This window comes from Silurus aristotelis (genome assembly GCF_946808225.1).
Source record: "Silurus aristotelis genome assembly, chromosome: 5".
In the NCBI taxonomy this organism is placed as follows: Eukaryota; Metazoa; Chordata; class Actinopteri; order Siluriformes; family Siluridae; genus Silurus; species Silurus aristotelis.
In genome coordinates, this window is record NC_139578.1 from 26,646,149 (window position 1) to 26,669,544 (window position 23,396).

At 36.7% G+C, this 23,396-nt stretch overlaps 2 protein-coding genes and 1 long non-coding RNA gene across 3 annotated transcripts in view; 1 reads left to right on the forward strand and 2 right to left on the reverse strand.

Moving 5' to 3' along the window:
- LOC310726864 (uncharacterized protein) overlaps positions 1-5,405 on the forward strand; it is a 29,367-nt gene extending 23,962 nt beyond the window's left edge. The window contains exons 5-8 of the mRNA XM_083542903.1: positions 822-898; positions 1,107-1,181; positions 1,383-2,907; positions 3,412-5,405. Of these exons, the coding sequence (XP_083399029.1) occupies positions 822-898; positions 1,107-1,181; positions 1,383-1,460 (230 nt within the window). The 3' untranslated portion in view covers positions 1,461-2,907; positions 3,412-5,405. The remainder of the gene's footprint in view (positions 1-821; positions 899-1,106; positions 1,182-1,382; positions 2,908-3,411) is intronic.
- A 2,085-nt stretch (positions 5,406-7,490) lies between these two features.
- Positions 7,491-18,708, reverse strand: LOC310726881 (uncharacterized protein). Its single transcript, XM_083542931.1, has 6 exons — positions 18,318-18,708; positions 14,854-15,177; positions 14,383-14,658; positions 13,639-13,773; positions 11,500-11,553; positions 7,491-10,088 (listed from the first exon to the last, which is right to left on the reverse strand). Exons 1-6 carry the CDS (start codon positions 18,370-18,372, stop codon positions 10,078-10,080), a joined length of 855 nt encoding a protein of 284 aa, XP_083399057.1. The 5' UTR covers positions 18,373-18,708; the 3' UTR covers positions 7,491-10,077.
- On the reverse strand, positions 12,060-12,772 carry LOC310726940. The gene is made up of 2 exons (XR_014533890.1): positions 12,642-12,772; positions 12,060-12,565 (listed from the first exon to the last, which is right to left on the reverse strand). It is a non-coding gene; the product is annotated as an uncharacterized lncRNA (long non-coding RNA).
- Positions 18,709-23,396: the final 4,688 nt, after the last annotated feature.

The following is a 23,396-nucleotide window of genomic DNA, read 5'->3' on the forward strand; positions in this document are numbered from 1 at the left end:
ACCATCCCTACTGTGAAGCATGGGGGTGGTAGCATCATGCTTTGGGGGTGTTTTTATGCACATGGGACAGGGCGACTGCACTGTATTAAGGAGAGGATGACCGGGGCCATGTATTGAGAGATTTTGGGGAACAACCTCCTTCCCTCAGTTAGAGCATTGAAGATGGGTCAAGGCTGGGTCTTCCAACATGACAATGACCCGAAGCACACAGCCAGGATAACCAAGAAGTGGCTCTGTAAGAAGCATATCAAGGTTCTGGCGTGGCCTAGCCAGTCTCCAGACCTAAACCCAATAGAGAATCTTTGGAGGGAGCTCAAACTCCGTGTTTCTCAGCGACAGGCCAGAAACCTGAATGATCTAGAGGAGATCTGTGTGGAGGAGTGGGCCAAAATCCCCCCTGCAGTGTGTGCAAACCTGGTGAAAAACTACAGGAAATGTTTGACCTCTGTAATTGCAAACTAAGGCTACTGTACCAAATATTAACATTGACTTTCTCAGGTGTTCAAATACTTATTTGCAGCTGTATCATACAAATAAATAGTTAAAAAAATCATACATTGTGATTTCTGGATTTTTTTTTTAGATTATGTCTCTCACAGTGGACATGCACCTACGATGACAATTTCAGACCCCTCTATGATTTCTAAGTGGGAGAACTTGCAAAATAGCAGGGTGTTTAAATACTTATTTTCCTCACTGTATATATATATATATATATATATATATATATACATGTGTGTGTGTGTGTGTGTGTGTGTGTGTGTGTGTGTGTGTGTGTGTGTGTGTGTGTGTATTTTTTCATTTTTTTTTTTTATTATCAGATATCATTCCCTGTGAAGGTGATAACACAGTGTATGCAGATGTTGATGGCAATGCTGTAAGATTAGGGCAGAAGAATGTAAGTATGCATTTTGCTTTGTGGTTACATTCCTAGATTTTAGCAATTTCCCATCTAGCAAACAAATACTTGTTCAAAAAAGTTAGCAATTGATGTATTTTTTAAGTAGCAAACCTAAATATTTTTTTTAATTTAAAAGTTAGTTAGATTTAATACAAATTGGCTTTTTATGGTGGTGTTGTACATTGAGTTTCTAATTGCATTACAGAAGCGCTCTGACAGTGTTGTAAATGGAATGACAGTTTATGAAACTGTGGATGATCTCAGAACAGAGCCAGAAATGGTAGGTTTTGTTAAACATGGGGTCATAGAATTTTTCATCATTATTACTATTATTATTATTATTATTATTATTATTATTATTATTATTATTATTATTATTATTATTAATATAAATGTTATTATTAAAGCTAAGCTTGAATGTTAATTGTAGTCTTTATATACTGCGGTAAATTTATTTTTTGGACTCCATTTTCTGTTACAGACCATTTATGCTAAAGTAACTCTGCCACAACAAACAAAGGTCAGCACCACTTCCTCTCCCTACCAGAAAGTCCTCTGAACCATTAGGACATTAAGCAACTTTAATTACTTCATTGTTCCTTGATTTTTTTTTTTTTACTTTGTGTTTTTCTGTGTATTTTCTGTTTAATATATATTTTATTTTATATGTCCATGCAACCTACTGACTATTATTTACAGTTATTTAGTTATAAGCAACGTAGAAAATAATTATGAAAGTATGCATATTTGTCTTCATCTTCTTCTTCTTCTTCTTCTTTTCTTCTTCTTCTTCTTCTTCTTTTGGCTGCTCCCATTGGGGGTCGCCACAGCGGATCATCGGTCTCCATACCACCCTGTCCTCTACATCTGCAACTTTCACACCAACTACCAGCATGTCTTCCCTCACCACATCAATGAACCTCCTCCTTGGCCTTCCCCTTTTCCTCCTACCTGGTGGCTCCATCCTCAGCATTCTTCCACCAATATAATTCATGTCTCTCCTTTGCACATGTCCAAACCATCTTAATCTCGCCGCCCTCACCTTGTCACCAAAACATCCTACATATGCTGTCCCTCTAATAAACTAATTCCTAATCTTGTCCATCCTCGTCACTCCCAACGAAAACCTCAACATCTTCAGCTCTGCTACCTCAAGCTCCGCCTCCTGTCTTTTACTCAATGCCACTGTCTCTAATCCATACAACATCGCAGGTCTCACCACAGTCCTATAAACCTTTCATTCTTGCAGATAGTCTTCTATCACAAATCACTCCTGTCACTCTTCTCCACCCACTCCACCCTGCCTGCACTCTTTTCTTTACATCTCTAACACACTCTCCATTACTTTGCACTGTTGGCCAATGGTACCTGAACTCCTCCACCTTCTCCACCTCTTCTCCCTGTAATCACACCACTCCACTGCCCTCCCTCTCATTCACACACATGTACTCTGTCTTACTCCTACTGACTTTCATTCCCCTTCTCTTCAACGCATATCTCCACCTCTCCAGGCTCTTCTTAACCTGCTCACTACTCTCACCACAAATCACAATATCATCTGCAAACATCATAGTCCAGGGAGACTCCTGTCTGACCTCATCCGTCAACCTGTCCATCACCACTGCAAACAGGAAAGGGCTCAGGGCCGATCCTTGATGTAGTCCAACCTTCACCCTGAACCAGTCTGTCGTTCCTACTGCACACTTCACTGCTGTCACACTGTCCTCATACATGTCCTGCACCACCCTCACATACTTCTCTGACACACCTGACTTTCTCATACAATACCACAACACCTCTCTTGGCACTCTGTTGTACGCTTTCTCTAAATCCACAAATACACAATGCAATTCCTTCTGTCCTTCTCTATACTTCTCCATCAACATCCTTAAAGCAAATAAGGCATCTGTGGTGCTCTTCCTCAGCATGAAACCATACTGTTGCTCACAGATTGTCACCTCTTCTCTCAGCCTGGCTTCCACTACTCTTTTCCATAACTTCATGGTGTGATTGATCAACTTAATTCCCCTGTAGTTACTGCAGGTCTGCACATCTCCCTTATGCTTAAAGATCGGTACCAGCACACTCCTTCTCCATTCCTCAGGCATCCTCTCACCTTCCAGAATCTTGTTAAACAATCTGGTTAAAAACTCCACTGCCATCTCCCCTAAACATCTCCACGCTTCTACAGTTATGTCATCTGGTCCAACCGACTTTCCACTCTTCATCCTCTTAATCGCTGCTCTCACTTCCTCCTTACTAATCCTATCCACTTCCTGCTTCACCAACTCCACATCATCCAACCTTCTCTCCCTCTGATTTTCCTCATTCAGCAGCTGCTCAAAATACTCCCTCCACCTTCTCAACACACTCTCCTCACTAGTCAACACATTTCCATCTCCATCCTTTATTGCTCTAAATTGCAGTACATCCTTCCCAGCTCGGTCCATCTGTCTGGTCAATCGGTACAAATCCTTTTCTCCTCCCTTAGTGTCCAACCTCTCATACAGCTCCTCATATGCCTTTTCCTTGGCTTTTGCCACATCCCTCTTTACCTGCTTCCGCATCTCCTTGTACTCCTGCCTACTTTTCTCATCACTTTGTCGATCCCATTTCTGTTTTGCCAACCTTTTTCTCCTTAAGCTCTCCTGCACTTCCTCATTCCACCACCACGTCTCTTTGTCTTTCCAGATGTCACACCAAGTACTTTTCTAGCTGCCTCCCTCATCACTCCTGCAGTAGTTACCCAATAATCCAGCACCTCTTCCACACCACCAAGCCCCTGTCTGACCACTTCCCTGAACCTCACACTACAGTGTTCCTCCTTCAGTTTCCACCATCTTATTCCTCTTTCAGTCCTCACACTCCTCCTCTTCTTCTTTGCCTCCAAAACCATCCTACATACCACCATCTGATGCTGTCTAACTACACTGTCCCCCGCCAACACCTTACAGTCTCCAATCTCCTTCAGGTTGCATCTCCCGCATAGAATATCGTACACCTGTGTGCACCTTCCTCCACTCTTATACGTCACCCTATGATCCTCCTTCTTCTTAAAACAAGTGTTCACCACTGCCATTTTCATCCTTTTAGCAAAATCTACCACCATCTGCCCTTCAACATTCCTCTCCTTAAAACCATACCTACCCATCACCTCCTCATCACCGCTGTTCCCTTCACCTACATGCCCATTAAAGTCTGCCCCAATCACCAATCATTCTTTTCTAGGTACATCATCTACCACTTTATCTAATTCACTCCAGAATCTTTCCATCTCCTCCATCTCACAGCCAACTTGTGGAGCATAGTCACTGATGACATTTATCTTCATCCCTTCAACTTCCAACTTCACGTTTATCACTCTATCAGAAACTCTCTTCACCTCCACTACTCTCTTACTGTACTCTCTCTTCAGAATCACCCCTACACCATTTCTCTTTCCATCCACACAATGATAGAACAGTTTAAACCCACCTCCAATGTTCCTGGCCTTACTCTCTTTCCACTTGGTTTCCTGAACACACAACATATCTACATTTCTACTCTTCATCATATCAGCTATCTTTCTCCCTTTACCAGTCATAGTACCAACATTTAAAGTACCAACCCGAACCTCCACTCTCCTACACTTCTCCTTTCCCTGCTGTCTCTGTAGACGTCTTCCTAGTCTCCTTCTCCTCCTTCGGCCAACAGTAGCCAATTTCCACCGGTACTCCCCATTTACCCAGGCTTGGGACCGGCACTAAGAGTGCACTGGCTTGTGACTCCCTATTGGCCGGGTTAAATTATGCATATTTGTAAAAGGCTCAAATGTTAATAAAGACATAAGTAATGTTCAGAATTTGTGTGAAGTCTTGTAGCTTTAATGAATGCAAAAATTCCTGTTGAAACACCATACAAAAAATGTTTATGTATGTAAAATGTAGTAATGTATTTGATCAAGTGCTACACTAAAAGCTGTCAGGTAATATTATTACAGTACACCAAATTTGTAGTGATTATTGTTAAATTACAACAAGATTTTATATTTATATTCTAGAAAAGTAACTGGACTCATAAAAATAGATTTAAAAAATTATCTAGAATACAAATACTCTTTTCATTCATGTTTAACTGAACTAGTGTTTTTTTAATCATTATTGTTTTGGGTTTTTTTCTCTTTAAACACTCATATATCATTGTCAGAGTTTATAGACAAAAAAACCTTCATGACTGTGAGAACAGGAAGATGGTTCATGTACATAGGAATATTGAAATAAAACATACTGTAAAAGCAACGCAGAAGGGCCAATAAACTAAAATTGACAGCTACTAAATGCAGTAAAGGGCTTGGAAAAACTAGCAAATTGTAAAATTCATATGCTAAATATGATTTTTTACATATATATTGTGTTTTTATATTTTTTATTTTGTCTATTTGTTATTTTATTTTTACTGGAAAGTGCCCTGTGCTCCTTTTGGTTGCTGTAAGGTGCTCTATAAATAAAATTTGATTTGATTTGATATATCAAGCGTCCAAACTCTGTAAGCATTATTTATTCACAGATACACAAATTGCAGTATTATTATAATAGTATTATTATTTTCCAATGTATACTTGTAATTAAAACAGCAAAGAATTGTACTTTAAATTAAATCCAAAGATCAACAAACTTGGTGTAATTATATACAGTGATGCATAATTCAGTAATACCTACTTATCAGTAATTCATTCCAAAACCTGTGACTGAAAACAGACAAGTACCAAACAAGTAGGTAGTATTTTTTTTATTACTTTAGGCTCCATGATTTAGGCTTAAAATGCAGAGAGATCACAAAAGAGAATGCTGTGGCACTGTTCAAAAGCTAATGTGAAACTCTTCATGCAAAGTTTCATTGTGAGAGACAGTGTTGAGTTTAGAGCATACAATGGGTACCAACATTTTTTTTATTTATTATAACTTGACCTACCAAATCAACTAACCAAATACCAAATCTGACGAGTTCCACTGATGAGTAGTACTGAGGAATTACTGTATATTGTAACATGATGGAAATTAGATATTTGCAATGATTTATTAAATTGAGGTGGCAAAAGTACACACATCAGTCACTTAAGTAGAAGTACAGATTTAGAAGTAGAAGTGTAGAATTATAGAAGTATACAGATATGTTTTAAAGACACTGGTAAAAGTTGAAGTACTAAATATACTTTTTTTTAAGGAGTAAGGAGGTTTGGGCTCTGACATGTACTTAACCCTCATAAGGTCTTCGTTTCCTGTTTACAAATCTGGTCTTTGGGGTCTATATGACCCCAACAATTGATAGAGAAATTATACAAAAAATATACATTTTTAATTATACAAATAATATATATATTTTTTTGTTTACTTCTCATCTATTCATTAATGCTGTGTTTTGGGAGATATGAAGTACTTTTGTACCTATTTACCACACAATTCCTCAACTACACCATAAGCTTGCATATGAAATATTAATTTTTTTATGAAAAAATCACTTAAATGATGATCTAAATTTCTGATTTATGCTGGATTTATAGAATTTTTTTTGACAAATGAAGAAAAAATATAGATTTTTTTTCACATTTCCCATTCATTTCAATGTGGGGTCATATTGACCCCGAAGACCAGAAGTGTAAAAAAATTTTTTACATACCTTCAGAACAACCGAATCAAGCCCAGTTTTTTGTGTGTGTATAGATAGATTATGTAGGAAAAGTCACAAAATATTATTCCATTCAGATGAAGGGAACCCTTTTTTTTAATCAAGGAAAAGTCGATTGGGGTCATATAGACCCCAAGGACCGATTAAAGGTTAAGTAAAAAGTAGTCATTACTACTACCTGTTTTAGTGTCATGCTGGTAACTGGACCTCACATTATATTAATATTAGGGCTGTCAATCGATTCAAATATTTAATCACAACTTAATCGCACATTTCTATCTGTTTTAAATGTACTATATATTAATACTTAGTTTTTAACACACTAAGCAACATGGACATGGAGAAATATTGATGCTTTTTTTAAATGTATGTATAATATCGGTAAAACCAAACTCAACATAGAGCATAGAGAGAAAAAAAATGCTCATAAATGTTTGAAAGTAATTATGTTGTTTTAAATTATGTAAATTATCAGGACACCAAACTGAACATTTGCTGTTTCCACACGGAAGGTTAATGAGGTGTTACCGGAGAAACTGTACCTCTTCAAAGTTTCAAACGGATTACATAATTAGACATTTGTTTTCGATGTGGTTTATATAAAATATATTTAGAGGGTTCTATTTATATATTTATTAAGTCTGTGAGGCAAATAGTCACAAAGATTCAGGTTGTCTTTTCATGTGTATGTGAAAAGAGATGACCCAGAGCACCCCCTGTCTGTTTTCTTTATTTTACAAAATAGCACAGCATTTTGTTATCATGAGTTTATACAAATAAAAGTAGACCCTTTACAGATTCGAATTATGTATTGCTCTGATCTGTGCGATCAAAAAAGTCAGTTCATTTCGGCGTTATGAGGAAAAAATGCCAGCGTTTGTCGACCCCAGAGAGTTAATTGTGTGAATCATGGCTGATTTTGGTGTTTCAAATCAAGTCAAGTTTTTATTGTAATTTCTACCATATGTAGCTGATGCAGTACACAGTGAAATGAGACAATGTTCCTCCAGAACCCCGATGCTACATAAAACAGCATAAAGCTACATCACACAACACAAAGCTACATAACAAAACACAGAGCTAAAGACTAAAGTAGGTGTCTTTGCCACATAAAGTGCATTGTGTGCAACTAAGTAAAAACAGTTCAGACAAAAACAGTGCAGACAGACAACACAAGACAGTGTGGAGCATGGAACTCTGTAGAACATGGTCAGGATAGGGCGAGGGAAATGAGCTTTCCTCAGCCTTCTCGGGAAGTAGAGATGCTGCTGGGCTTTCTTGGTGATCAAGCAGCTGTTGTGTGACCAGGTGAAGTTCTCCGCCAGATGTACACCAAGAATTTTGGTGCTCTTCACGATCTCCACTGAGAATCCATCAATGATCAGAGGAGAATGGCCACTCTGTGCTCTCCTGGTCAACAACCATCTCTTTGGTTTTGTCAACGTTCAGAGACAGGTTGTTGGATCCACACCAGGCTGTTTCGCCTCCTCTCTGAATGCTGACTCGTTATTCTTGCTGATGAGGGCCACCACAGTCATGTCTCTGGCAAACTTGCTGTTCAGCAGAGTTCCCTGGGTTCCTCATTTCAGCTTTGGTTAGACAGAGCACCTGGTCATTGGAGGGGTGGTCTTTCTCGGTGCCATGTTGTTCTTCACCTCAAACCGGGTGTAGAAGTTATTCAGCGCATCTGGAAGGCAGGAGTCACAGTCAAGCGGGTGAAGTTGTCTTGTAATTCGTAATCGCCTGGGTGTGCCAGGTGTCTCCGCTGTCCTGTAAGTGTCTGTGGATCACTTAGCATATATATGCTTCGCCTCTCTGATGGCACGGAACAGTTTGGTCCTTGCTGTTCTTAAGGCCGTCTTGTTCCCTGCTCTGAAGGCAGAGTCTCTTTTCTTTCTTTTTTTTAGCGCAGTGTATTCACTTTTGCACATGCAGTTCTGGTTGGAGGTGATGGTCTTGGAGATGGTAACATCATCAACGCACTTGCTGTATCTGGTCACTGCATAATATGTACTCCTGCAAGTTGATGGAATCGCCGTTGGTTGCAGCCTCCCTAAACATCTCCCAGTCACTGCACTCAAAACAAACCTGAAGAGCAGAGGTGGCTCCTGCTGGCCAGGTTTTTAGCTGTTTCAGAACCAGTGTTTGATATGATACTTAAAGATTAAAAATACTGTACGGTGGAATTTGATTATGGCTATTAAATCTCGAGTAAAGAAACAATGTCCTGAATAAATGTATGCTGCGCTGAAGGTTTTAATTTAGCCTCTTTCATATTTAGTTATTTAGTTATGTATTTATACATAACGTACTTAGTTACGCATTTATGCAATGGTGAAACAAATTTGTGCTGCATTAATCATGAGTTGATAAAATTTTGTTTTGTTAAAATATATAAATACAAAACGAATTTAAAATGTTGTTACCTTAAGAATGTAAACATCCTAAACAGGCTAAACATCCACTATATAGAACACAAGCAGAGAAAAGATGATGATGATCAGGTGATCAGAATTGTCTCTGTTCTTAGTCATGTTTACATCACTGACTCCCTCTGCCTCATCCACGTTAACCCCAGACCTCTTGTTGCCTTCTGTCGTGCTCATTGTTAGCTTTGTAAGCTAGTCTACAGCTGGGGTGTGTGTGAGCCAGGAAACGAAACATCAGTGATAGATTAAAAAAGCCACGCACTGACAGAAAACAGGTTGATGGGCCGAAAATGCCGTGCAATGAGAAGAAAGAATATTGACATTTCACCAAATTAATAGAATAAATCTAAAGTAATGAGCATGTTTTTAAAATGTAAAAAGTAAAAAGTACAGATATCTGTGTAAAAATGAGTAAAAGTTAAAGTAAATAGTAAACTAATGTACTGATACAGAAAAAGCTACATAAATACAGTAACGAAGTATTTGTTCTTTGTTACTTCCCACCTCTGCTATTAACAAATAAAAAAAAAAGTGTTCAATTGGGTGAAATCATGGTATTTGGGCTTCCATTTAACCCACAGGTAGGTGTATTTGACAAAAACCTCAATAGCCTAATAGGTGCTAGTAATGGGCCAAATTTAGCAAATTTTTTAAGGAAAACTACACTGGGTTGGCTACCCAGGAAGCAAAAAAACCAGGCACACAGATTCAATTTCACCAAAAAAAAAAAGGACCAGGAAATGTGGACAATTGAATAATAAAAATTATATATTTTTAATAAATAAAAACTGCAAAGAAAAAATTTAATAAATGGAATGTCTCAACACGGTATACACCATAGTAACTGACACGTTTGACTATAAAAAGGTCAGCATAATTTGTAATGTCCATGGTTTGTTTCTTCACAAAAAACTTTCTTAATGTGGCATCGAAAAGGAAAGAATTAAGATGAAGCAATGACCATAGTAAAGACATGGAAGATGGTTATAGCATGGTCCAGAGCCTCCTTTTCCTGTTGTTCTCACATCAAGCTGTTCTTCCGTATGAGGTCCTCTTAGTTGATAGCAGATGCAGACTGGCTTGCTAGTTGTTTTCTGTTAGTATAAAAATACAATTTAAATGAAACAAAAAAAAGAACTAGATACAAATGGACTAATACACAAATATTAATATAAATATAATTTATTTATAAAATACGAGCAGATTCGACGAGCAGATTCGACCCAACCGTGTGCAGATAAGTCACTGCCGCAGCTTTAAAAGTGAACATACAACTGGCTGTGAACATGACTATGCTCAGCCGTATCGATGAGTTTGGTTTATAATACCTCTCAACAGAGTTATAGGCTGATAGTAGGCTGATTGAAGTCTGTTGCTAGATGCTCTCAATGTACATGTAAATGTAGTAGAATAGCCTGGGTGCTAAACTGGCCTGTCTCCAGTCCATAACGTTCACCATTTGAAAGCATTTGGCGCACCATGAAACAAAAATTATTTTCTTAAAATAATAAATTCTTTCATTTGCACTGGTTGTGTACCTAAATCATTCAAGCTGGCAGTTATCAAATCCCTGATTAAAAAAATCCCGACCTTGACCCCTGTCAACTGTACAACTATAGTCCAATATCAAACCTCCTCTTTAACTCCAAGATTAAACAAAAAAAATAGTTCATGCTTTTGTTACATCTAAATTAGACTTCTGTAAGGCTTTACTGTCTGGGTATTCTAGTAAATGCATGAATAAGCCCAGTTAGCCCAGAATACAGCAAAAAAGGGTCCTTGCCATATTATAATATACTATTAATGACATATAAAGCAACAAATGGTCTCATGCCACAATAACTGAGCAAACTTTTGTTACATTATGATCCCCTACACCTACTTAGATCAAGAAATGCAAGCTATTTGTTGGTACCTCAAATAAGAAAGACTACAGCAGTGAGCAAAGCTTTCACTTATTATTTTCTCTGTGTTCAAGTCTAGGCTAAAAACCTATTTATTGTGTCAAGCGTTTTGTTAGTTTTAATGAACTTTGAAATCTAGATGCTGTCTACTAGGGCTATTACTAAGCATAAAAAGAATTTAAATATTAAACAGCATCCTTGTTTTAGAATAGACTACAAAAAGTTAGGAATCTAAATGTATTAATTTCCACCATAATATGCCATTTTACTCTACAAACTATACTGCTTGATTATTTCCACTGATTATTGCCAGCAATCTTTTAGGTCCCCTGGTTTTCTAGTGGTTAAGATGCAGCGCTCCCACCGATGCGACCCGGGTTCGATTCCCGGTCAGGGAACCATCCCCAGCCACTCTTAGTGCCGGTCCCAAGCCCGGATAAATTGGGGAGGGTTGCGTTAGGAAGGGCATCCAGCGTAAAACATGTGCCAAATCAAACGTGCGGAGGATCCGCTGTGGCGCCCCCTAACGGGAGAAGCCGAAAAGAAAGTTTCTTGCCAGCAATCTTTTACATTTTTATTTTATTTCATTTTATCTACTGACCTTGAGTTGTCATTTCTATATCAGAAGTGATTTCAACTGGTTGATTGCCTCGACCTTTTCGGAAAAGAACGTTAATTAACCTCAATGCAATTTATGGGATTATAAATGTGAAATTCTTAATTTTTGACAAGTACAATTTTCATTTTAACACACACACACAATATATATATATATATATATATTATATATATATATATATATATATATATATATATATATATATATATATATATATATATATATATTATATATATATATATATATATATATATATATATATATATATATATATATATATATATATATATATATACTTGCAATCAGAAATATTTAACCCCTAAAGAGTTTTAAGGATTTATAAATAAAAATCTTTTCAAAGTGCAGGATTCTGCTTTGGATGGCTTCTTAATGAGTTTAGTAAAACATAAAATCAAAACAGAATATGTATGATGTAGTATTTGTGTGTAACAGTATATTTTGTTAAGATCGCCATGTCACAATTATTCGACCCCTATATAATGTTGTTTTTAAAGCTTTCTGACAGTTTTTATGGCCTGAAGTGGAGCTGAAACATCATTAAGCCTTTGGGAACTCTATAACGATCCTTCATTTGCTTCAGCTGTGATGCATATATAAACCCCGACCATGAAGGTGTTCAAGGTGAGTTCCAATCATGGGAAAGACAAAGGAGCTTCCACAAAAGCTGAGAGAGGAGATTATTTCATCACATCTGAAGGGCCTTGGGTATAAGAAGATTTCCAAAAGATTTAACATTCCAAGAGACACCATTGGGAGCATTATAAAGAAGTTTAAAACTTATGGAACAGCTGCAAACCTGCCTGGCTGTGGAAGAAAGCTCACAATTTCATCAAGAGCCCTTAGCAACTTAGTCAGGACAGCTAAGAAAAACTCCCGTGTGACTGCAAGACAGCTACAGGATGACATGATGAAGGCTGGTACAAGTGCTTCAGTGGCAACTATAAGACGTGCACTGAATAATCAAGGACTTCATGGCCAGTCCCCAAGACGCATTCCACTCTTGACCTCAAGGAACATCAGGAGTCGACTAGAATATGCCAGGAGGAATTTGAATAAAACTAAAGAGTTCTGGGAGACAGTTCTATGGACTGATAAAACCAAACTGGAACTTATGGACCAGCCGTATGTCTGGCGTGCAAAAGGTCAGGCTTATGACCAGAAGAATACCATCCCCACGGTCAAGCACGGAGGTGGGTCAATAATGATGTGGGGCTGTTTCTCTGCGTCAGAAACTGGCAATCTTGATTGTGTACCTGGCATCATGGATTCCCAGAAATACCAGGTCATTTTGAGTAGGAAAGTGATGCCTTCTGTTGACAAATGAAACCTTGGTGATCATTGGATCTTCCAGCAAGACAATGATCCCAGGCACACCTCCAAATCAACCAAAGCTTGGTTGGGGAAAAGATGCTGGAGTGTCCTGGAGTGGCCTTCTCGGTCACCAGATTTAAATCCAATTGAAAATCTTTGGTGAAATTTGAAGAAGGCAGTTGCAGCACGGAAGCCGTCAAACATTACTGAGTTAAAGGCTTTTGCACGTGAAGAATGGGCAAAGATTCCAATCGAGAGGTGTAAGAAGCTTGTCAGAACTTATCGAAAACGCTTGTTAGAAGGTATAAAAACTAAAGGGCGCTCCACAAGGTACTAAAGCTGGGGGTTGAATAATACGGCACATGCTCATGTGTTACAAGACTTACAATTTTCATTTGAACTTCAAAGTTAAGTCAACTTCTGTTGTCAAAATAACTCAAATATGTATCAATAAATATTGTTTGTTATTTCACTAGGTTTTTTTTCCATTTATTTTCATTATCTTTCATCATCACTGTATTGTCTATTGAGGTGAGGGGGTTGAATATTTCTGATTGAAGGGGTGTGTGTGTGTGTGTGTGTGTGTGTGTGTGTGTGTGTGTGTGTGTGTGTGTGTGTGTGTGTGTGTTTGTGTGTGTTTAAAATATATATTAATTTGCTAGCACAATTGCAGGAAAGACAACAAATTAACTCAATTAATTTGGTCCTACTATACGCTTCCAAATTTAAAACCAATTTAAAGCATGTAAAAAAATAAAAATAAATAAATAAAAAAACTGTAATACTTACGCTTCCATTTATATATCCCCAGTCCAACAATGACTAAAAATAATATTGCAATACTAACAAAGATTCCATTTTTTGAGCTTTTACATATTACTACAGTGGGTCCAGTCTGAGTGTTATTTCCTCTAGGCTCTGGCTCTAAAAAAATAAGACACAAATGACAAAGGTTTACATACACCTATGCTAAAAAAAACAATAGTGCTTAAATTACATCACTTTGTAGGCATATTAGGGGTTATTGGGTCTTGACCCTCTATTAAACAGCATCCCATCTGTAACATTTCTGTAATGATAAAGAAGTCCAAATGTATCATAACCTATAAAGATGGCCACAACAAACTATCAATGGGTAGCAGTGCCTACAGAAATAGCTGCCACTGGTCACAAGACCAAACACAAAAACTCAATAACATTCTCTGTTGCCATCATGCTAATCTAACACACATTTTCTACCTTATGTTAAACACTTCTTTATTGCAAATTTATTGCTCACTCTATTTTTGCCTGACATTACAAAGTTTTTTAATCTTGTGTGTTTTTGATATCCTGGTTTTTAATTCTCATGACTTGCAAAGAAAAGTCTCACAGCTATTATACTAAATAATCATTCCAAGACCCCCAAAAAACAATAGTAAATGCATATAATTTATCATATTTAGACATTTATAAATCTTGATTATAATTGAAATCATTTTGATCTCTAATACCTGTATGTGTTCACAATCCTTTATAAAGGATAAATCATACCTTGACATGTTACATTCTTTTGGCTTAATTCTTTGCGACTGCCATCAACAGCAATGCAGGAGAAAGTTACTACTCGGTTGGGTTTGAAAGCTGTCCACAGCACTGATTCACCAGGATGTCCCTGAGGGCCACTCCAGAAGGCCTCATTGAAGCCAGGCTTGGGTTCCCAAGACAGAGAATTTTTATCGTTCATTGAAACACAGCCAAGCGAGATCACACAGTATCCTGAATCCAGAAAACTGTGGCGTAGACGTATGCTTGGTTTAACGAGTCTTGCTGAAATTACAACAAAATTGCTAATTATAATGAAATCTTAATAAATATTTAAATCTTTAATAGCTAATGTCCTTGATATCTTTCCAAAAGTTAAAATCTATCACTAGTTTAAAATTTAAATTTTAAGAAATAAAAGATCTGTAATCTTATAATATCAAATTATCTATTTAATGTAGGGTACAATTTATTTCTTACCCTGAACAGAAAGCTCAAAACAGATGGTCCTCCTTTGATTTTGTCCTTGGCCTTTCAGTTCTACTGTGTATTTTAAAGTATCACTTAATGATAATTTGTTAATTCTTAAATCTCCTGAAGTCATATTCAGCTCAAGGCGTCCAAAGAATAAGTAAAAACGGTCAACATTCTTTTCGTTGCTTTGTGAGATTGCAATAGATGTGTCGTTCTCATAGATAGACCAACGAATTTCACGAAGATTCCATGAGGGATCGGCATCTGCGTGCAAGTCAACTGACTCGCCGATGTAACCCATAACATTCCTTACATCCTCACCCATGATTCCTGAGAGAAACACAATGAGGAAAAAATAATAATAAAATAAACAACTGTTTCAATTAGGTTATCCATCTGGATTCAAGCCATAAAATTATGGTTTGTTACAGCTAGCTAAGTGCTAAATATTCACTGACTAGTTTAATGCTTGTAAAAGAAAATGATATTATATAATTATATTATTATATTTTTTATTTTATTATATAAAATAAAAAGATTTAAAAAGATATCCACTGACTTTCTGAATTCAATCTATGGCAGAATGAAATGAATGCATAACATTAATGAAGACATGTCCACCATTTTAACTGTTTATAGTTATATTCATGTTGTAGGTTTTCACTCTGTCACTCTCCTCCCTGTATAGAAAACACAACATTAACTTTTCTGTTATAAAAGGTTTCCTATGATAGGAAATTTTGCAAAGCCCTGTGACAAATTATAGACAATCCAGATCCAGTCATGGTTGACTAATCTACCATTTGCTGACTAGCTGACATTATCCATAACTAGCGGAAAGTACCCGTGCTTCGCTACGGAAGGCAGAACGCTAAGCAATATGGCAATAAGCAGTAAGCACTGAGCAGGACTGGATGATCAGAGATTAGAACGTAACGTCAACAAATAACGTACTACCCCTTTGTAGTACCGATACAGGGGAAACTACTTTGAAATAAATTTTTATCGTGCATCTAACATGTAATAAGAAACAATGTACTTAGTTTCATTAGGATCCGTAATGTTATTTCGAAGAGTTTACAATGCGTAAGAAATCGCGTTTTTCGCGAGTTAGCCGCGATCCAGGCCGAATTTTTCAAAACCCTTTCTTAGTGAGCACCTAAGACCCGAAAGGAAGGTATGTTCCAAATTTCATTGCAATCCGTTCAGTGGTTTTTGAGATTTCGTGATGAGTGAGTGAGTCAGTCAGTGGTATTTGAGCTTTATATATATAAATATATATATATATATATATATATATATATATATATATATATATATATATATATATATATATAAAGCTCAAATACCACTGACTGACTCACTTCCATATATATATATATATATATATATGGAAGCAAACACTGGAAAGCAATTAGTATATGACGTGAGAGCAAACACTGCCTGTGCATTTGTCATGCACACAAACAGTGCTCTGTCTTCTGTGATGTCGTTGCTGCAAGCTAATGCTATAATCCAACCAGGCATAGCATTATAACCACCTACCTAATATTGTGTTCATCCCTCTTCTGCTGCCAAAAAAGTTCTGAACTATCAAGCATTAACAGCATTAACTTTTACAGCAGTTTGAGCTTCAGGAGCTCGTTTGTTGGATCAGACCACACGGACCAGCCTTCGCTCCCAACGTGCATCAATGAACCTCAATAGCCCATGACCCTGTCGCTGGTTCACCATTGTACCTTCGTTGGATGACTTTTAATAAATACACCCTTTAAGGCCTGCATTTTTTTCTTCCAGCCTTCATAATTTGGTCCTTGTCAAACTCGCTCAAATCCATACACTTGCCCATTTTTCCTGCTTCTAACACATTTTGCCGCCTAATAAATCCCACCCACTAAAAGGTACCATGATGAAGAGATCATCAGAATTAGTCACTTCACCAGCCAATATGTTATAATGTAATCATGCAATGCCTGGTCAGTGTATATCTATATTCGATTATATTCAACTAGATTAGATTCAACTTTATTGTCATTGTGCAGAGAAAAAGTACAGGGCCAATGAAATATGGATAGTAGAACTAATAAAAAAATATTAGCAACTATATTGCTATATATTTGATGTCACCAATTGCATGTTATAATATATTAACATATTGATTTTTACTCATGAAGGTTGCCATTTATTTTAAGTTGTAGTATAAACACTAATGCAGACCTGGGCATTTTACGGCATTTTACTGACATACCTCGGGACGGACAGGGATGCCCAAAGGGCCGTATGTGGGCCGCGGTATGTCAGTCATAAACACACATGAACAAGTATTTATGCTGTGCATGCAATACAACTGTGTTGCTTTTCTTTTAAAAAAACATGAAGTATTCTTTACGTATGGTCGCGCATATCTGCATCTGTCTGTTGCAGGTGATGCTAGCTAGCTACCAGCTAGAAAAGTTGATTCTGAAAGCCGCTTTTTTTAACAAGACATGGACTGCTTAATATTTCTTTACAGAAGTCAAAGGTAAAGCTGTGTGCTTAGTTTGTGGTACACAAGTCGCTGTGTTTAAAGATTACAATCTGAATCGCCACTACGTGACCAAACACGAGGAGAAATATAAGAGCTTATCTGACGAAGAGCACGCAAAGGTAAACTTCTTACTCCACATGTGAGGAGACACGCTCAGAAGATTCTAGTCCTCTTTGGATCTACCTACGTATGTGAACAGATATTCTCAGTGATGAAGTTCAACAAGTCCAGATACAGATCCTCTATAACTGATTTAAACTGTTTATTAGATTTAGAGAATAATTTTACTCTTTGACCTACACCACTATTCATAAATTTACATATTTACATATTTTATAGAACATTCTTAAACTTCTGATTACCAGTAGCAGCTTATCAAAATATATAATTTACTGCTTTTTACAATGGGAGGAAATTAATATTGAGCAGAATTAAGTTCAAGTTATCATTGGTTCAGCCCTCCAACATAGTTCAGATTTTTCATGTGGCCCCCATAGACATTAATTGCCCAGCCCTACACTAATGCTATGGATCAATTACTATATATAGTCATAGCTCTAAAATGGAGTAGCAAATTCTTATCTGGTACAGCTCTCTAACAGTTTCCTAACAACTGCTGACTTTATCGTTCTGTCTTTCTACTATGTTTTATAGTCATTTTAAAGTGGTATAAAATAGTACAACTATTATTTTGCGAGTCTTGTTTTCATATTTGTGTTTAATTAATTTATTAGATAATCAAGTCATAATCAAATCAGTGACATTTTAATAAAAAAAAAAAAGTTAATACACAAGAACTGAATAGTTATTCTGTTGAAATTTTGTTGAGTTATTTTTTCCAACAGTCAATACCCACTTCCTCCTTAACTGAACACATTAAGAAAATGACACTATAAATTCACAGTTAGTAGCTAAATAATGTTATTTATTATGTTTCACTTACCTTGGTGAAGAAAGACCACCAAACAGATAACTGGAAAGGGCACACCCTCAAACATTGTTTTTTTCAGTAATAAGAAAGGAGTTTTCAAAAATCCAAAACTCACAGTGTGTCCGTCGACACTAGTTTCTACCACCGTGTTTCCCCGAAATGTGACGTGATCAGAAAAACTCAATATACCAATATGTGATAAACAAAATAAGTTTCATATTTGTAAAAATAAAGATGTGTTATTATTTTAATAAATTAAAAATGCTAAATTCTGAAAAGCTGTTATACATGTAAACTAAAAACCTATTAAAACAGACGTTAGTGTTGCTAAATAAAATGCTCATTATACGGAAGTAGCGAAGGAAGTGATGTTTCCTGTGGGTTTTGTTAGAAGAGTAACTCCTTGATTTATAAGTGTTCCAATCAATGTGAAAAACTCATTGGTAAACTCAAAATTGGTAAAACTCATTACTCATTAACTGCATTAGCTCCTATGGATGTATGTTAAACATTGTAATGTGGAGAGGTACATACACTGTTAAAAATAAATCTGTAAAAAAACGGTAAAAAGACTGGCAGCAGGGCTTCCAGAGATAATCCGTTAAATTACAGAAATTACTATTTCACAAAATTGCTAGCAAAAAACTGTAAAAATACAGAATAGACTTTATGGCCAAAATTACTTAAATTACAGAATATTACTGTTGATAAATATTTTTTTAACTATAGAAAAACATAAATTATGTCAAATAACATAATAAGAAAAACAACCAACTGTCAGGTTAATCACCATAAATTTAAGGATTTAATTTGTAATTTTATAAAACTGATCTGTCCATTTACATTAATTTATTGTAAAAGTATAGTTTTCCTCATGTACAATAACGATGAAACAAATCCAGAAAGCACATATTTGAAAAAGGTTCGTATATTTAATCTCTGTCAATTAAAAGGCATTTACTGTATAAATACAGATATCATTAATTACAATAATCAAAAAATGTTGTATAAAAATATACTCAATTCATAATACACAGACAAACGTCTGTAGATACATCTTAATAGTTCATTTTCCAGACATATTACAGTTTAACATTTTTGGACAGTAGAGCAATGAGCTCTACTGTATATTCTGTACTTATAAAAGGAACCTGCACATTCACAGTATTAATAATTGAACAGAAGCACTGAATGTCAAGTTAAATGAACAATCCAATTAGAGAAAATAAGTTAGAGCATGCAAAAATACCTACATTAAATGGCAATTGCTGTATACCTTTATACATTTACAATGACATTTTATCCAAAGCAACATACCAGTTTGGAGAGATCAAGAGCTTGGACAGGGAGTTATGTAGCATGGCCCAAAAGAAAGAGTCTGATCTTCATCATGTTTTACAGGGCAAATCTGCATGATCGGGCCAGTGCAATAAACATCCTGAGTAAGAACGGGAGGTTTGAGGATGGATTTGGACTGTAGTTAATGTCAACAGTCTGCTTCATTGACTCAGGACTACAGTTTTCTTCTGATCATCATCACTGTACCCCGCAACATCATATATCTGTTATATATGGACATTCGGTGTAACCCAGATGAGGATGGGTTCCCTCTTGAGTCTGGTTCCTCTCTAAGTTTCTTACTTATGCCGTCTCAGGGAGTTTTTCCTTGCCACAGTCGCCACCGGCTTGCTCATCAGGGACAAACTTACACTTATAAAGAACATATTCATTTTTTATCATCACATTATGTGTGTAAAGCTGCTTTGAGACAATGTTCATTGTTAAAAGTGCTATACAAATAAAAATAAATTGAAATGAATCGAATTATTATTAATAGTTGGCCTTTTTAGACTATTGTTATACATGTCTGGCTATTCATACAGACTGCATTCATATTGATGGCCAGGTAGTGAGACAAGCTATTGTTATACAGTTATGGCCTTCCTACAGACTGCATGTATGCTGATGACCAGCCTTTCAAACAGGCAGGAGTGTGCCCAACAGATCATATAAAGCTGTAAAGGAAGATGTATTGTAATTCACAAATTTAAAATAGGCTCAGATTTTCCATCCACATGGAGATCACCGTTGCTGTCATCACTCAGGACAACAATATTTCATGCAATCTTCAATAAAAAAAAAACTTTTTTTGACTATCCACTTTTTCTTCCCTTTTTTATTTTTGCAAACTTTTTATTGTAAGAGCCGAGTGACCCATTTCTCTTCCTGTCATGTGTCACAGTGCATGTGATGTGCTCTTTAGCCACTAAGAGTTTCTAAAGAGTAATAAATCTAAGAACTCGCCCACGTGGGGAATAAAAATCTCTCATATATCGTTATAATCCTGCACTCATTGGCTACATTAAAATTTTTTCCATAATGCTACTGGATGGAAATAATAGGTTTGAAATGATAGTTGGTGCATAACAAAACATCACCCCACCTATAGAGTTTGGTTCTTTAGGGACAATATTTCGCCTGTCTGTGACTTTTTATTTAATTAAATTTTTTTCTGTGTTTTGAGTGAAAGTTATTCCGTAACGAATACAAACATACCCCGAAGTAACGTGATGTAAACAAAGTAATATTCATCCATATTACATCGTTACTATTTTATTGGACTAAATGTGCTTCATGGCATGTTGTTCAGTGGACCCTTATCTTTCTAAATAAACCGCGATTTGCAGCAGTGGGTGCGTTTGTGACTCGTTATTACAATCAAACATTAATGTAAAGCTGTTTTGTTGATGTGTACTGCTTTCAAAAATTCAGCAAAAACATTTCTTTAGAAGTGCTCTATTGAAGATGAAGCCATCTCAAATGTGATGCTTGAGGCTTTGATCTTTAGAATGATATGTAGTCTTACACGATTACTTATGTCCCAACAATGGCGGGGCGTCCTGGTGCTCATCAAAAATGATGTTCGAGAGATTGGAAGCATCTTAACATGGTGTACGATGAGTTCAGTGCAAGAGAGAAACAAAAACATGTAAGAAAACCTATGGTAATTTAATAACCTTTACCAATATACAGTATATAAAAAATCTCCAAACTTTATTCTGTAATGTAAATCATTTGCAAATCTGAGTAACTTAAAGTCTTGCGGACTCGGCTTCTTTGGAAAAGTTTTAAGATTCTTTATACACTACAGTTCTGGAAGATTATAAAGATACAACAAGTTTATAAAACAAATAAAAAATATTAATAATTGAGAGTCTAACACACAGGATTAACTGATAGTGTGATTTAAAAGAATAAAAATTTTTTACTTTCTTATTCTAAATGTTTTTTTGGGTTTTTTTACCTGGTTAATAAAAAGGTGACATGATATTTCTGACAGCTTTCATTTGGGTCCAAGGCAGGTGTGATAAGATAGCAGCAATTGCTGCCTTCCCAAGACCCAAAGGAGGTAGGAGTTTGTTTGTTTTTTGGCTAGTGGGCTGTTATTGTATGTTTGTGACTAATTATTCTGATGACTTTGTTTTGCAGATAGACCCGTTAAACAAGGGGCTGGGGGTTATGTTAATCCTGGTAGTGGATGTGAAGGAGCACCATATTCTGTACATCAGCCACATGCTTTTATTGTGGGACAGCAGGTACAACACGATTGAAAAGGATTACTTGGGCATCAAATGGGCTCAACTTACCAATCAAAACTGCTGGGATGACTGTCTGTTTGGACTACATCCTGCTCCAATGACTCAACCATATCAAAGATGCCAATGTTCAGCTTGATTGTTTCACCTGTAGGCTTGTGTAAATGTGCCAAACAATAAACGTGTATTGTACTGGATGGAATGTAGTTAATTAATAGTCATGTTTTGTTGTTGTTCTCTCTCTCTCTCTCTCTCTCTCTCTCTCTCTCTCTCTCTCTCTCTCTATATATATATATATATATATATATATATATATATATATATATATATATATATATATATATATATATATATATATATATACAGTGAGGAAAATAAGTATTTGAACACCCTGCTATTTTGCAAGTTCTTCCACTTAGAAATCATGGAGTGGTCTGAAATTGTCATCGTAGGTGCATGTCCACTGTGAGAGACATAATCTAAAAAAAAAAATCCAGAAATCACAATATATGATTTTTTAACTATTTATTTGTATGATACAGCTGCAAATAAGTATTTGAACACCTGAGAAAGTCAATGTTAATATTTGGTACAGGAGCCTTTGTTTGCAATTACAGAGGTCAAACGTTTCCTGTAGTTTTTCACCAGGTTTGCACACACTGCAGGAGGGATTTTGGCCCACTCCTCCACACAGATCTTCTCTAGATCAGTCAGGTTTCTGGCCTGTCGCTGAGAAACACGGAGTTTGAGCTCCCACCAAAGATTCTCTATTGGGTTTAGGTCTGGAGACTGGCTAGGCCACGCCAGAACCTTGATATGCTTCTTACAGAGCCACTCCTTGGTTATCCTGGCTGTGTGCTTCGGGTCATTGTCACGTTGGAAGACCCAGCCTTGACCCATCTTCAATACTCTAACTGAGGGAAGGAGGTTGTTCCCCAAAATCTCTCAATACATGGCCCTGGTCATCCTCTCCTTAATACAGTGCAGTCGCCCTGTCCCATGTGCAGAAAAACACCCCCAAAGCATGATGCTACCACCCCCATGCTTCACAGTAGGGATGGTGTTCTTGGGATGGTACTCTTCTTCCTCCAAACACGTTTAGTGAAATTATGACTCAAAAGTTCTATTTTGGTCGCATCTGACCACATGACTTTCTCCCATGACTCCTCTGGATCATCCAAATGGTCATTGGCAAACTTAAAACGTGCCTGGACATATGCTGGTTTAAGCAGGGGAACCTTCCATGCCATGCATGATTTCAAACCATGACGTCTTAGTGTATTACCAACAGTAACCTTGGAAACGGTGGTCTCAGCTCTTTTCAGGTCATTGACCAGCTCCTACCGTGTAGTTCTGGGTTGATTTCTCACCTTCCTTAGGATCATTGAGACCCCACGAGGTGATATCTTGCATGGAGCCCCAGTCCGAGGGAGATTGACAGTCATGTTTAGCTTCTTCCATTTCCTAATGATTGCTCCAACAGTGGACCTTTTTT

What these genes read in the sequence shown, in the direction of transcription:
- LOC310726881 (XM_083542931.1), bottom strand. Translation starts at nt 18,372, where the DNA reads ATGTTTGAGGGTGTGCCCTTTCCAGTTATCTGTTTGGTGGTCTTTCTT. An exon ending in GGTGGTCTTTCTTCACCAAG is followed by an intron (nt 15,178 to 18,317) that starts GTAAGTGAAACA and finishes TGTTTCTCTCAG; the next exon opens with GAATCATGGGTGAGGATGTA. An exon ending in TTTTGAGCTTTCTGTTCAGG is followed by an intron (nt 14,659 to 14,853) that starts GTAAGAAATAAA and finishes TTGTAATTTCAG; the next exon opens with CAAGACTCGTTAAACCAAGC.